Source organism: Dromiciops gliroides, chromosome 2 (assembly GCF_019393635.1).
Source record: "Dromiciops gliroides isolate mDroGli1 chromosome 2, mDroGli1.pri, whole genome shotgun sequence".
NCBI lineage: Eukaryota > Metazoa > Chordata > Mammalia > Microbiotheria > Microbiotheriidae > Dromiciops > Dromiciops gliroides.
Window position 1 is genome coordinate 371848684 of NC_057862.1, and position 15467 is coordinate 371864150.

General features: G+C 39.6%; 1 protein-coding gene across 1 annotated transcript in view; it reads right to left on the reverse strand.

Annotated features, from left to right (window-relative positions):
- Positions 1 to 368: 368 nt before the first annotated feature.
- EFCAB8 (EF-hand calcium binding domain 8) overlaps positions 369 to 15467 on the reverse strand; it is a 125158-nt gene continuing 110059 nt past the window's right edge. Inside the window, exons 22-27 of the mRNA XM_043980798.1 lie at positions 13474 to 13626; positions 10855 to 11023; positions 6087 to 6201; positions 4843 to 5038; positions 4664 to 4759; positions 369 to 1020 (exon numbers count right to left, since the gene is read on the reverse strand). Of these exons, the coding sequence (XP_043836733.1) occupies positions 541 to 1020; positions 4664 to 4759; positions 4843 to 5038; positions 6087 to 6201; positions 10855 to 11023; positions 13474 to 13626 (1209 nt within the window). The 3' untranslated portion in view covers positions 369 to 540. The remainder of the gene's footprint in view (positions 1021 to 4663; positions 4760 to 4842; positions 5039 to 6086; positions 6202 to 10854; positions 11024 to 13473; positions 13627 to 15467) is intronic.

Genomic DNA, 15467 nt, shown 5'->3' on the forward strand with positions numbered 1-15467 from the left:
GAGATGGAGTGTCTGGTTGGTGGAAGAGCCAGGAGACCAGTGACAAAATATTCTTGACCAAAAGAAGAATTTTTTAAAATCTGGAAGACTTTATAAAGCCTTCATCACAGAGCTACATTCTCTATCCTTAGGCCATGGACATGGTCACATCAGACATACTCTCAACATGGCCCCATGAGTGAGTTATGTAGGAACTCTAGGTCCAGGATAAATGGGCCTAGAAGATGAGAATGTGACCCATCCCTCTGAGAAAAGGACTCCTCCCTCTCCCCACACCTACTAAGATAATACAACCTAATCTGAGAGCATGAAGAAACCCCGAAACAAAATTTATTTCTCTCTCCTGAAGACGTGACACATAGGTCTCAATGGGAGAGGGGAATAATTCTGGAAGGGAATATTGGGCTAGAGTGGAACAACCAAGCCCACACTTTAATTGGCCTGGCAAAGTAAGCAAAGAGTCCATCCATCTCCTATGTTCACCTCAACAGGCTGGCAACTTCACTGAGAGAAGGGGCCTGGGCTAGCAGCCCACCCAGGTCACCCTTTAAGGATTGACTTCAAAGGCTTTAAGGCTGGGGTTGAAGACTTTACCGAAGGCACTGAACTTATTGTGATGGACGACTTGGTGGCCGTGGATGAAGAAGAATTTGAAGGTACCTTCCTCCTGGAAGATACTGAGGAAGAATGCAATGGCTTCTTTGAGACTGCTGATGCTGAAGAGACGGACGACTGCTTTAAAGAAGAAAGGGAGGAGACTGAAGACAGCTTCAAAGAAGATATTGAGGTGACCGAAGAATTCTTGGATGACATTGAGCTGGTGAAAGAGAGGCTCTGTGACTGGATGGGAGCTTCCATGGGCAACTGCCTGACCAGAGAGAGGCTCCTGATGATCTGCTGGGTGACTAACCAGACGTGTTTTTTCTTAGGAGTCTGAGTTGTTTTCAAGATGGCCATGTTGGACCGGGTCAAATCTTGCAGGTCTTTGTAAGGGAGGCTTCTATAGACCCAGGGAGAGATCTGACCACAAAACCAAAGAAAGACAAAGAATTAGCATAGAGCACTTAGGACTCAGGGGAACCAGTGTTGGGCAATTCTCTTGACCTCTGGGAAGGGGCATGCCCATCAGTAGATGTGGGGCAAATATAGGAGACCCAACAGTAAGCAAAGAGATCTATTATTGTGTTGTGCTCAATGATTGCTGATTTGATTTCCTAGGGTACAGATTTGGCTTTTATAACCTTTCAGGACTGCTTAAGAGTATTATGTCAATCAGTCACATTCTGCAGCAAGTAAAATATTTTACAGGAGAGGGGTAGAGAAAGGGGGGAATCATTCAAGGGAGAAAAGGGGAGCATTTGGAATGTAGCTGGAAGGATTTATTATCAGATTTGGGCAGGAGACAAGGGGAAATAATAAAATTCTTTTATAACTGTGAAAGTACTTTTAGACAAAACTGCAGGGTCTCATCCAAGGACCACAAGTAGTTGTTACAATAGTGGACGAGACTGTCTGCTTTGCCGTGTCTTTGCATAATTTGTTAATATTTTATTTCTCCTTTAATAGGAGTTGGAGACTTTCTGGTATTAGGGAATAATAAATCTCCACTCAGAATTTATTGTGGCAGCAGAATCTGGTAGAAAAAAAATCCCTGGATTTAGAGCCTAAAGCTTTCGGTTCAAGTCTCAGCTTTATCACTTAGTTGCTGTGTGACCTTGGACAAATCATTTGCTCTCTTTAGGATTTAGCTTCCTCACCTATAAAATGAGAGGACTGGACAAGGTGATTTCTTTTGGGGGGGGGAAGGGCAGGGCAATGAAGGTTAAGTGACTTGCCCAGGGTCACACAACTAGTAAGTGTCAAGTGTCTAAGGCTGGATTTGAACTCAGGTCCTCCTGAATCCAAGGCCAGTGCTTTATCCACTGTGCCACCTAGCTACCCCCTAGACAAGGTAATGTCTAAGGTCTATCCCAGATCTACATTCTGTGCTCCTATGAGCACAGTTCTAACAGGTTAGAAATCTGGTTTCCAAGCCCAGAGTAATTTTTTTTAACAGTAAATTGCTAGGAAGCATTAAGGCCATTGAAGTTTATTGTGCAATTCACTGAGATCAGTGAGAAGTGATAGATGACAATCAGACAATAAGGAAAAGAGAAGAATTACAACAGAAAGAAAAACAGGAGAAAAGAATGAGTTCAGCACCCAGGACCCAATCAGTAGCCCACAAGGACAGCACAGCCCAGCATAACTGATACTCACAATTACTACTCAGAGCAAGCAAGAAATGGTAAATGTATCCTCTGCTTAAGAAAATATGTGTCCTATATAATTGAAATATTGCTTGCCTTCTCAAGGAGTAGGGAAAGGGCAAGAGGAGAGGGGATTTGAAACTCAATTTTTTTAAGTGAATGCTAAGAAAATTTACACACGACTGGGAAATGTTTAACTAAATAAATCAAAATATATTTTTTAAAGTGTGATACATTTTTTAAGTTTTATTATTTAGAACTTTGAGGTTGTGTTCAATTCTTTTCTTTCCCTCATTTCTAATTTCCAATGAGTAAACAAATCCTGATGATTCTACCTGTGTCATCTCTCCCATCCCTCCTTTCTATTCCCACTGCCACAATTCAAGTCCAGACCTTCATTACCCACCCACCTTGGACTACTATAATAGCTTCCTAACAAGTATTCCCACATGCACTTTCTTCCTTTTTAAAATTCTCTTTTATACTACTGCTAGTATGTCCTTCACTCTACTCATGTACTCAAAAACCTTCAGTGGTTCCCTATTGCCAATAAAGTCCAAACTCCCTTGCCTGACATTCAAGGCCTCTTAAAATTTCATACCACCCTAACTTTATAGTTTCATTTTATACACTCTGGACAAATTGATCTAGTCTAAAATGTCCTGAATTCTCTTGCTTCCATGCCTTTTCTCACATTATTTTATTCCCTTGCTCCACCCCTTGAATTTTGGGTTCTTATAGGTGAGCCTTTTTTCTTATGTTGCCCAGAAGCAGACTCCCATGCCATTTCTTAGACACCTCCACCCCATGCTGCTAACCACCCTCTCTTTCCAGCTCCTCTTTATGGGTTAAATTAGAATGCCAGTTTCTTGTAAGTACAGACTATCTTTCTCACTTTTATTTGTATCCCCAAGGTCTAAGACAGAGTAAGTGATTAAGAAATGCTTTATCTATCCATCTACCCTTCCATACCTATAGAATTTCTACCTACCCTTAGAGATCAACTGAAATGCCTTCTTCTCTTTGACACCTTCCCAGATGCTCCTAGTGGTTAACAACTCATCCCCTCAGTTCTCACATATAACTTTGCCCAAAACTTGAGTTTAAATCCAAGACCTGATTCTAACAGTCACTAATTGTATAACAAGTCCTTCTACATCTCTGGACTGAGTTTTTGATTTTTTAAAATAAGAATAAAAATAAGAATAATATCTTAAAGGGTTATGGTGAGGAAAACATTTTGTAGACTTAACAGTCTAAAGAAATGTGAGTTATCTTTATTGTGTATTAATTCATTAACATATTAATGAATTAACACAATTAATTATATACTAATGCATGATGATTAAGTCAGGCCTCTTAAGCCATCGCCAGAGAAAGTAGGACAGCATTCTGAGACACAGTTAGAGTACATAATGCATATCCATGAAAGCAGTCCAACTTGAAAAGAATTTCACCCACTCCTGTGTTTAACTTTATCTAACTTTCTTTATGATTGGCATGTCCAGATTTATCTGGGGTTTACTTTCCCTAAAATTGGTACATTTGCAAAAGTTTCCAGCTCTGTTTGCCTCAGTATAAAACTGCATAGGCCCTAGCATCTTTGGACCATCCAGAACCAGTCTATTTCCTGGACAATGTTAGTTGCCTGGATTCCAGTTATAGGTTGCAGCTTTACTTCCCAAACCCACACCAAGGTTGAATCCCAATACAGCAATGAAGTACATCTCTTATACAAGTAAGTAATACACTAAATTGATATTATATATATATATATATATAGCATGTATGTGCATATACATACACACATATATGCACGTATGTATGCACATATATTTTTTTTCTTCCAAACCCATAAGTAGACCAACTTAGTGTGAGGCTTCGCCATCGCTTTTATCAGCATCAGATCTACACTCATGTTTAAGAATAGATACACAATCATCTCGACATTACATTTTTACTATTGTTTTCAATTACTCTTCCTTTAATAATTCAATAGAAATTTAATCTGAGCTGTTGCATGTGCATAAGCTTCTACTCATTGGTGGAGAAAATAATGACTCAATGCACCATGCCTATGAGACTACTTGTCTGTTCCCAAAATATGTGTGTGTGTGTGTGTGTGTGTGTGTATCCCTCTCCCCTCCCCCCTCTCCTTTTCTTCCTCCTTGGTCACCTGAATATCTGAATACAGTTCTGCCAGGAAACAGAGGAAAGACCTGATGAAATCTGAAGGTTATCTCTAGTGTTGGGAAGTGACTTACCTGAGGTAACACAGTCAGTGAGGGGTAGAACCCCTCTCACATCCGGATCAGATAACAAATATAAGGTTTTTTATTCTACTCCTTAGCAATTCCTCTCTCCATTCCCCAGTCCCAGAAAACACCTCTCATATTGATTAGCTGGATTCTGACCTCTTTGTCCATCACAAACTTCGGTGGTAAAATCGGAGTCTCTGGTACACGTGGCCGTTCCTTTGGTTTATAAGCCTTTCCAATGATGTCACTTCTCTGAAACAATCACAGGTACATGTGAAGATTTAAAGGAGTAATTGGGGTTTCTAAAGATCCCTAAGACCTAGCCCTCCTCTCACCAGCATCCCAGCTGTCTTCCATTTGTTCCAAGTGTCCTCAACACCCTCGCCAGCTTTGACGGACCCCAGAATACTCTGCTCAGCCAACTTCCTTAGTCTGATCATGGCCTCTGGAGACTTGCTGTGCAGTAGGGACATTAACTCCATCTGATCCCTCCGCTGCTGCATTAGGACCTTAGTGTAGGTATCTTCTTCACTAGAGCAAAAATGATTCAGGATCAGTATCTAACACCTCCCACTATCCCTCCCCAGACAAAGGTTGCAAGAAAAGCCTGGAAAAGGAGAGTAGTCACCTCACCTTCCCCTTGAAATTTTCTCAGTTCAGCCCACTATGATCTCTCCCTCATCTAAACTCCTGTAGCCTTGTCTGTGCCATATGTTTTATATCAATACGGTACAAGGAAGGATGTGATGGTTAAGTTCCCACGGCTGGTGGTCTTGTTTATCTAAGGTCGAAAATTCTTAGAGGCAAGAAGCAAATGGGCACACACAAGGTGCACAGGCTAATCCTTCTCAGATTGAGTAGCAAAGATAGTTGATTTAGAGGTGATTACATCACTTGGTGTAAGATGGTGTCCTCTAATGGATAGAAAGCTGGTCTTGGAACCAGGAAGACCTGAGTTTAAGTCCCATCTCTGACACATACTGGTTGTGTAAACCTTGAAAAGTCATCCCAGTGCCCTGGGCAACACCAGGACTATAAATCGCAGAGAAGGCACTATCCTGCATTGGCAAAAGGAGTTTCCTTATCCGGGAGTTCCTTATACCAAGGAAGTCACAGGCTCAGTCCTTATCCCTATTCACTTTGAGGGGAAAAAAGTTTCTTTGCACCAACCCCACTTCAGTTTATCTGTTAAGTGAGAGGATTCAACAAAATGGTCTCTAGAACTTCTCTAAGTCTGACACTCTTTCCCTCCCTCCCTCTTTCCATATATGTGTGTATATATATACATACATACACATATGTTTACACATGTATATACATATATATGTGTATAGGTATGAGACAGACACAGAGAGAGAGAGAGAGAGAGAAAGAATCTTAGAACATTCCATGTTCTAAAGGGCCTTCTGACTGAGACATTCTGTGATTCAACATTGGAATACTGGACCAGTTATAAACCAAATTAAAAGTCCTGCAGTTTTGGACAGAGGAACCTTTGTGCCATACCAAGTTTGGGGATTTTTCCTGCCACCCTCCCTTGTACTAACAAGATAAGTTTGCTCAGTCTACTTACTCCCACTCACAGACTTCCTTTATCTCGGGCACTTCTGTAGGTTCTGTGATGGATGATTTTTGGACGGAGTCAATCTTCCCCACAGGCACAAGTCTCCTCCAAAGGCACAAGCCAAAGGTTCCTGAGATTTAACTCAAATCAGTTCTGTAACTAGAAATGACAACTGTCTATTCTCCCTCAACCCCTCTCTGCCTCAGAGGGGCACCCTGCACCCAATCTTTCTTCCCTCAATTTTTGTACCTGCTTCCCCATCCAGTCTATCTGGCTATCCCCAAAGAGGTCAGCAGTCTCTCATCTGAGGCCCCAAAGCTCTGGAAGAGCTAGATCAGAAGTGAGATGACAGGGGCAGCTAGGTGGCACAGTGGATAAAGTACTGGCCCTGGATTCAGGAGGACCTGAGTTCAAATCCGGCCTCAGACACTTGACACTTACTAGCTGTGTGACCTTGGGCAAGTCACTTAACCCCAAATGCCTCACCAAAAAAAAAAAGAAGAAGAAGTGAGATGACTCTAATTTTGCTGTATGCCTTTAGACAAGTCATATAACCACTCTGGGCTTCAACTTAATTATCTGGAAAGTGGGGGTGGGTTGATCAAATCAAGATGGTGGGGTATGAAGAAGCAATACAACCCAGCTCCTCCCACAACTACTCCAACAATGATTTAGGAAGAACACCAAACCAGCAGCGACTGGGAAACTAAAGGAGAAATTGTAGTGGGTCTTTTCCTACCAAGAACAAATTTAACCTACAGGCAAATGACCAGAACAGGAAATATGAAATATGGTTGGACCACAATTATGGACCCAATACCCAGAGCTCTGAGCTAGGCCAGTATCAAATGACCAATATCTAATCAAAAAAAAAAAAAAAACAAACACAGGGTCGAGACCTCTGGGTCTCTCCCAGAGTGCTTGAAAGCAGGAACTCAGCACACCAGAGCTATTTATAAACTCAACCCTCGGCCTACCCTGACAGCATAGGGTCTTCCAGAAGGACTAGGAGCATAGTCTCAGTGCCCATAGCCCCTGGTTGTGGTCACCCAGGGCAGATCATAACCTCTGTGTCTTGCTGAGGACAACTGTGGGAAGGTGGATAGAGGGTATCTCCCAGTGGGGTCAGGATTGTATACTAAGACTAGTGCTCCCAACTTGGCCAGCAACACCGGGTTGCCTAAAGTAGATTGCTGGAAAGATGAAAAAAGAAGACAAAGAACTATTATGATACCAGGGATGCCCAAGGCATAAACCTACAAGAGGAAAATAACCCTAAAAGCAAAGTCTCAAAGAAAAATACAGCTTGCCCACAAACAATGCATGAGGTTTTTAAGAGTTTTTAAATTATATTACAAATTAAATGAGAGTTATAGAAAAAAATTAGAAAAGGAAGGAGACTATGAAGGAAAGACTTGGAAAGAGAATTAACAACATAATATAAGAGGTACAAAACTTTGCTCAGGTAAAATTAATTGATGATTCCAGGAAACAAGAGATGCTAAAATAAAGTCAAACAATTTAAAAATAGAGGAAAATGCAAGATATTTAATATGAAAAACAACTGACCTGGAAAACAGATAAGGGACAACCTGAAATCCATGACCAAAAAAAGATTATTTAAAAGCAAAAACAATTCCCAAATGTAGGTAAGGGGAGCAAAAGATCATGAAGAGGAATTTAAAAGAAAAGAAAGAGTAAGAACATGTAATTGGGGTCTGGGTAAAGGAAAGATAAAGGGGCAGGAGAGCAGAAGCTGTTTGTATCAAGTATAGACCAGTGGTGCTAGTTTCACACTGTTCCACACTCCTCTTCTTCTAAGTAAAGAGTGACCAGGAAGCAAAGACAGTTTAAAAAAAAAAGTATAAAAGAATAAGATGGAGGGAAATATATAAAATGTAAAATTTTTTTGCACAACTAATTCAGCTAAGATTAGAAGGAGATGATTTACCGGGAAAACTATTTACAGCAAGTTTCTCTGTTAAAGGTTTCATTTCCAAAACTGCTAAGAAATGGATTCAAACTCATAAAAATAAAAGCCATCCCTCAATTCACAAGTGGCCAAAAGATATAAACAGGAAGTTCTCAAGGGAAGAAATGCACTTTGTTGTTCAGTCATTTTCAGTCATGTACAACTTTTCATGACTCCATTTGGGGTTTTCTTGTTAAAGATACTGGAATGGCTGGCCATTTCCTACTGCAACTCATTTTACGGGTGAGGAAACTGAGACAAACAGGGTTTAAGTGACTTGCCCAGGGTCACATAGCATCTGAGGCCACATTTGAACTCAGGTCCTCCTGACTCCAGGCTCAGTACTCCATACCATGTGCCATCAAACTGCATTAGAATTGAAAACCAACTATGACTAAATAAAAATTTAAAAGCTCCAAGTCACTAATAATTAAGAAAAATGCAAATTAAAGTAACTATGAGGTTCTGCCTCCCACCCATCAAATGGGCAAAGCTGACAAAAGGTAAAGGACAAATGTCGGAGTGGCTGCAGAAAAACAGTAACATTTACTCACTGTTGTCAGAACTGTGAATTAGTTTGGTCATTCTTGAAAACAATTTAGAGGGGCAGCTAGGTAGCACAGATTCAGGTCCCTGGATTCAGGAGGACCTGAGTTCAAATCCGACCTCAGATACTTGACACTTATTAGCTGTGTGACCCTAGGCAAGTCACTTTCCCCACAAAAAACAATTTGGGGGGCAGCTAGATGGCACAATGGATAGAGCACCGGCCCTGGAATCAGGAGTACCTGAGTTCAAAATCCGGCCCCAGACACTTAACACTTAACTAGCTGTGTGACCCTGGGCAAGTCACTTAACCCCAATTGCCTCACTAAAAAAAAAACAAACAAACAAACAAAAAAAACAATTTGGAACTATGATCAAAAAATTATTAAATTATAATATCCTTTGACTCGGCAATGACACTACTACTTACTAGCCCTCTACCCCAAGGATATCAAAGAAAGAAGAAAAGGTCCTATATGAACAAATAGATACATATTTATATTTATATATATATATACATACACACGTATAGATATGTTGTATGTAGTATGTATGTATGGGAGAAGAGAGAGAGAATAGCTCTTTTTGTGATGACAAAGAACTGGAAAATACCTATCAATAAGCAAATTACGCTATACAAATGTAATGTAAAACTATTACGTTTTAAGAAATGAAGAGCTAGTTTCAGAAAAATGGGAAAACTTGTATGGGCTGATACACAAAGCAAAGTGAGTAGAAATAGGAGGTGATTTATAGCATCAAAATATAATGACAATTTTAAAACACTTAAGAACTCTGATCGGTGCAATGATCAGTCATGATTCCAGGAGAGATGATGACAAATGCTACCCACCTCATGACAGATGTGTCATAGACTAATATACAGAATAAGACATACATTTTTAGTTATGACCGATACCACATTGTCTTGTTTGACTATGAAAGAGGTTTTTCTTTTCTTTTTTTTCCAGTGGAAGGAAGAAGTAAATGCTTGATAATGTTTTGTTTGTTTTAAAAAGGAAATAGTATGGAATAAAATTTCTAACAGAAAAACAATGTGGAGAAGGGGAAACTAGGGGTGGTGACAAGAAAATATATTAGTCTTTGAATCCGTAATACCTAGCACAGTGCCTGGCACATAGTCTGCAATTAGTAAATGCTTGATGATTGATTAATAAAGAACCAAGTCTCCTTCCTCCTTTCTCTCCTAGGCTGAGTACACAGGCTGCTAGATGCAAGGGGGTCTCCACTGACAGTTCAGATGTTTCTCCCAAGGAAAATATCTGGGCTGGGGGCTCCTATTCCCAGAGATGATCTTCTAAGTCATCTTAGCCATAAGATAACTATGCTGATAGCGCTGAGAACCAGGCGGGTTATGTTTAAAAGTATTTAGCAGTCACACACGAAAGCCCAAACTTTTGTTTGTAGGGTCACATAGCAAACCCCAATTATCTATGACTACATGCTTTAGTTTCTGAAATATCTGCCCTCCCTTGATAGGAACCAACAGACACTCTGGGAAATCCCTACCCCAAAGTCATCACAAAGTAGTAAGAAGTACAGTTATAAATCTGTAAATGCTTTGAAAATGGTGAAATGTCCTGCACATGTAAGATGTTAAGAGCCCCTCAAAGAGAGAAAACAAAGAAAGGAAGCGCACACACACACACCCCTCTCCCGAGAGAGTCATATAACTCTTTTTCAAGAAAAATAGAAATAACTTTTGGGTCATCTAGAGTTACTATTTGTGTTGGTTTTGTTTGGAATTATTCTTTGGGGCAGGGGTTGTTTGGGTTTCAAAAGGACCTATATGAATGGGTAAATATATTATAGTGTATTAATGTAATGAAATATTATTGTGCTATTAGAAATAATGAAAAGAATGGGTTCAAACAAACCTGAAAAGACTTAGATGAACTGATGTAGAAAGAAGTAAGCAGAACCAAGAGGCCAGTTTATAGCTGTTTAACTTTGAAAGCGTTAAGAACTCTGATCAATGAAATGACCAACCACAATTCCAGAGGACTGACGCTGAAACATAGTACCCACCTCCTGACAAAGAACTGACAGACTCAAGATGCAGAATAAAATATGCATTTTGAGACATAACCAATTTATGAATATGTTTTGCTCCATTATGCATATTTGTTAGAAGGGTTTTCTTTTTTCCTCTTTTCTATTTTTTTGAGGGGAGGGAGTGGGAAGAAAATAAAATGCTTGTTAATTAAAAACTAAAATAAAAGATCTCCCCAAAAGTACTCATACCAATAGCCTCGCCAGAGATCTTCCAGGCCTTGACATTATGGTCTGCACCAGCAGTGATGATCACATGGAAATGGTCCCCAAAGGCTACATCAGTCACACCTTCATCATGAGCCTCCCAGGAGATCAGGAGCTCTGGGGGGACTAGGGAAATAGCATGGCCACCAATGACCTATGGGAGACAGATCAGGTTCATGGTTCATATAACATTAGTGATACAAAAGTCCTTAAAAATCACTTTGTCCCACACTCTTGTTTTACAGATGAAGGAAATGGAAGCCCAAAGAGATGAATCCCTTTAATTAAAAAAAAAATTAATGGTGTTCAATTTAGCACTGATTTAAAGAAGATATCAATCAGGAATTGTAGTCCTGACTCTACCAATTCCCTGTGCAAAGTGACATGCAAGTCATCCTTTCTGGACTTGGTGTGCTTTTCTGTAAAATGAGGAGCTAACCCATATTCATTCACCAGAGTTTTTGTGAACATAAAATATTTGATTATATGTTTCTTGGGAAGAGGAACTTTGAATTCCCTGAAGTGCCCAGCAAAGTAGTGTATAACACATAGTAAACACTTAAAATAAGTATTTCTTCAATTAACAAGCATTTGTTAAATGCCTACTATATCCCAAGCACTTTGCTAAACACAGGAAATACAAAGATAATAATTAAACAAACCTGTAACTCACGTTTGTTGAATGAAGGAATGAAATTGTATAATGGGACTAAACATGGAATACTATTGTGCTGTAAGATATGATAAGAAGAAGGATTTCAGGAAAACCTGGAAAGACTTACATGAATTGATGCTGAGTGAAATGAGGAAAACCAAGAGAATGCTGTACACAGTATCAACAACATTGTGTGTTGATCAACTGTGATAGACTTAACTCTTCTCAGCAATGCAATGATCCAAGACAATGCCAAAAGACTCATGGTGGGAAATGCTCTCTACATTCTGAAAAAGAACTATGGAATCTGAATGCAGATTGAAGCATACTCTTTTCACTTTTGTTGTTGCTTTTTTGTTATTGTTCTTGTTTATTCTTTCTTGTGGTTTTTTCTTTCTTTTTTTCTGATTCTTCTCTTATAACATACCTAACATGGAAAATGTTTAACATGATTGTAATATATAACCTATATCAAATTGCTTGCTATCCAAAGGACTCATGATGGAAAATGCTTTCCAAATAAAAAAAAAAAAACTGTGGAATCTAGATGCAGATTGAACCATACTATTTCTAAAAAAAAAAAAAAAAGAATTTGCTTGATGGCCTCAGGAGAGGGGAGGGAAGGTAGAGTGGGAGAAAAATCTGGAACTCAAAATAAACATTTTTTTTAAAAAAGGACTAAACAGGGGAAGCTAGGTGGTGCAGTGGATAGAGCACCAGCCCTGGAGTCAGAAGGACCTGAGTTCAAATTTGGCCTCAGACACTTAACACTTACTAGCTGTGTGACCCTGGGCAAGTCACTTAACCCCAATTGCCTCACCAAAAAAAAAAAAAAAGGGACTAAATATAGTTGGAAAGTAAAGGTTGTAAAATTAGATGATTCAAAATAATATATCTAGTGTCTGTTTATACAAAGAAAATTACTCCAAACTAAATGTGTGTCCTAAAAAGGAAATTATTAATTAACTAGGTACAAAAAATTGGAATAAAAAGAAAAATGATAAGTGAGCCCACTTTAAGGAAACTAATGGTCCAAAAATCCAGATTTATATAATAAGTAAATTACAAGGTAACAATTCATTTTCTTTTAAAAAAAAAAAAAAGACTAGATCAGCCTAGGGGCAGCTAGGTGGCACAGTGGACAAAGCATTGGCCCTGGATTCAGGAGGACCTAAGTTCAAATCTAGCCTCAGACACTTGACACTTACTAGCTGTGTGACCCTGGGCAAGTCACTTAACCCTCATTGTCCCACAAAAAACAATTTTTAATTAAATATATATATATATGGGGGGGGTGGGGGGGTGTGCATGTGTATAGGAAATGCTCATCAACCTCAGAATGCCTGAACAAAGTATGTCATATAAATATAATGGAATATTATTGTGTAGTAAGAAATAACAAAAGGGAAGGTTTTAGAGAAACATGGGGAGACTTAAGTGAACTGATGTAGAATGAAATGAGTAAAACCAAGAGAATAATTTATATTATAACAATAATATAAAAACTAACAACCTTGAAAGATAAGACTTCAGATCAAATGTGATGACCAACCAAGATTCCAGGGTAGTGATGGTGAAGAATGCTGACCTCCTGACAAAGAAGGGAAGGACTAAATATGCAGAACAAGACACATTTTTACATGACATAAGTAGGGATTTGTTTTGCTTGACAATGTAGATTTCACAAAAAGATTTTGTTTCCCCACACATACCTCAAAAGGGAAAGGGGGAAGGGAAAGGAGAGAAAAATAGAAATATCTGTTAAATGAAAAAATATATGTATAGTGATAATAATAACAAGCATTTATATAATACTTTAATATTTGAAAAGTACTTCACAAGATGGATGGACAGAGATAGAGATGTGTTGACTGGGCATGAAACAAAGGAAATAGAATCCCATCCACCCTTTCCTACTCCCATCCTTAGCACCTCATAGTCCCTCCTACCTCTTCAGTCTCCAGGGATTCCTGTTGTATTTCTACTTGACTCTCTGCAGGAATTAAATCCCGATAAATATTTTCCTGAACACGTCTTTCTTCCCAAATAAGAGATGTCTTCTGTTCACTGGCCAGTCTACAGTAATCCTTGATGTCCCAGATCTAGGAGCAGAGATTGGGTTAGTAATCCTGCTCAAATTCATTTTTGCTATAGGTTTCTACTATCCCAACCCTTTCCCTCCCAAATCCAAGCCCTCAAAGCTCCAGCCACATTCCTGAACAAAGGATGAAGAAAGATCCCAGTTGTAAGTCTCATGGCCAGGAAAGAAAGTGCTAACCAATGGGAGAGTCAACGTAAGGCAGCCTCATCCATAATACCCATTCCTACATTGTGGATAGTTGCTGAATGAGTCTGAGATTATCTGTTGCTAAGGAATAGAAATACCTAATATCAGTCAGGTCAACCTATGATGGTAGAATTCAGCATGTAGATTTCCCTCCACTATGATCACTTTGTTTTCCTCATTTCTTGCTTCTCCATCTCTTGTTTTGTTTTTTTTTTTTCTGCTACCTCTTCCCCAACTCTGCCCCCCCACCACCAAGGTCAGGGTCAAAGAATAATACTGGACAGTTTGCCTTCAGGTAAAGTCTGAGACCCCCTGCAGCTAAGAGAATGCTTGAAAGGGGGCTGCCTAGAAGTCACTGTTCTCTTGCTCTCTGTATAATCCCCTTTGGGAGAAGCTCTAAAAAGGCTGATGACAGACTCCCCCAAGCTTTTAAAACATTTTAAAGCCCCTTCCTTGTCTCCATGTCCAAGCCTTTTTTGAGGATCTCCAAAAAGGCCAGTTACACTTAAAAACCTTCACTTGATCCTACCATCTCCTCTATATCTTTTCTTTTTCATAGCCAAATTCCTAAGGGGGGGTCTATACTTCTTCCTTCCATACTTTTCTCCTCTCACTCACTTTTTAACCCCTTGATATCTTGTCTCCATACTTCATCATTCCCACTGCTCTCTCAGAAGTGCTATTTTGATTGCCAAATCCAATGGCCTCTGATTTTCAGTTCTTCCTCTTGTGTTCTCTGTAGATTTTGACACTGCTGATCACTCCCTTTTTCTGAGGACTCTCCTACCTGAATTTCCATGACCCTGCTCTCTCCTGGTTCTCCTCCCATCTGTCTAGCTTCTCTTTAGTTTCCTTTCCTAGAACAGTATCCACATCCTTCGCACTGCATGTGGGGTATCCCTTGGAGCCCTCTTCTTTCTACATACTCTCTTGGTAATCTCTTGGGTTCAACTATTATGTCCATGTGGACAACTCGCAGATCTATATATACAGCCCACTGGCAAAACTCTTGTGACTTTGGGGAAATTACAATTTCTCTGGGTCTTTTCCCTTCCATTTCTAAATCTATAATCTCATGATCCCTTTCTTCTGTATTAGCAATTACCTATTGGACATTCCCAACTGGATGATCTATAGACATCATAAATTCAACATGCCCAAATCTTTCTGATCTCTGGCCATCTCCTTACCAACCACCTTACCACCCAGAGAGAAACTTTCACCCTGCGTCCTCCCATGTCCTGACTAAGCACTATTTCAAGAAAGTCTGAGCAGACATGCCTCACTTTTCTCCTTACTCTTCAGCCATGTTTTCCCTGCCAACTCCCTCTCATTCCTCTTTGCTATGGACTCTGACCAAATAATCACTGCCACAGATAGGGCATGTCAACTACCCTATGGCCAATGATCCATCTCTACTTCCCTTTGTATGTTAGCTCTCCCATTAGAATTGAAGTTTTTGTATCTGTAACCCCAGTGTATACAAGGCTTGGCACATAGTAAGCACCTAATTCTTTTTCATTCCTTCCTTCATTATTTTTTAAAATACTTCCTAATGACTATTTCTGCCAAGGACAGTATCATCCCTCCAGGAAGTCTAATTCACAACTTCATCGTAATCCTCAACTACTGCTATCACTCCTCCCCCTTTCACAT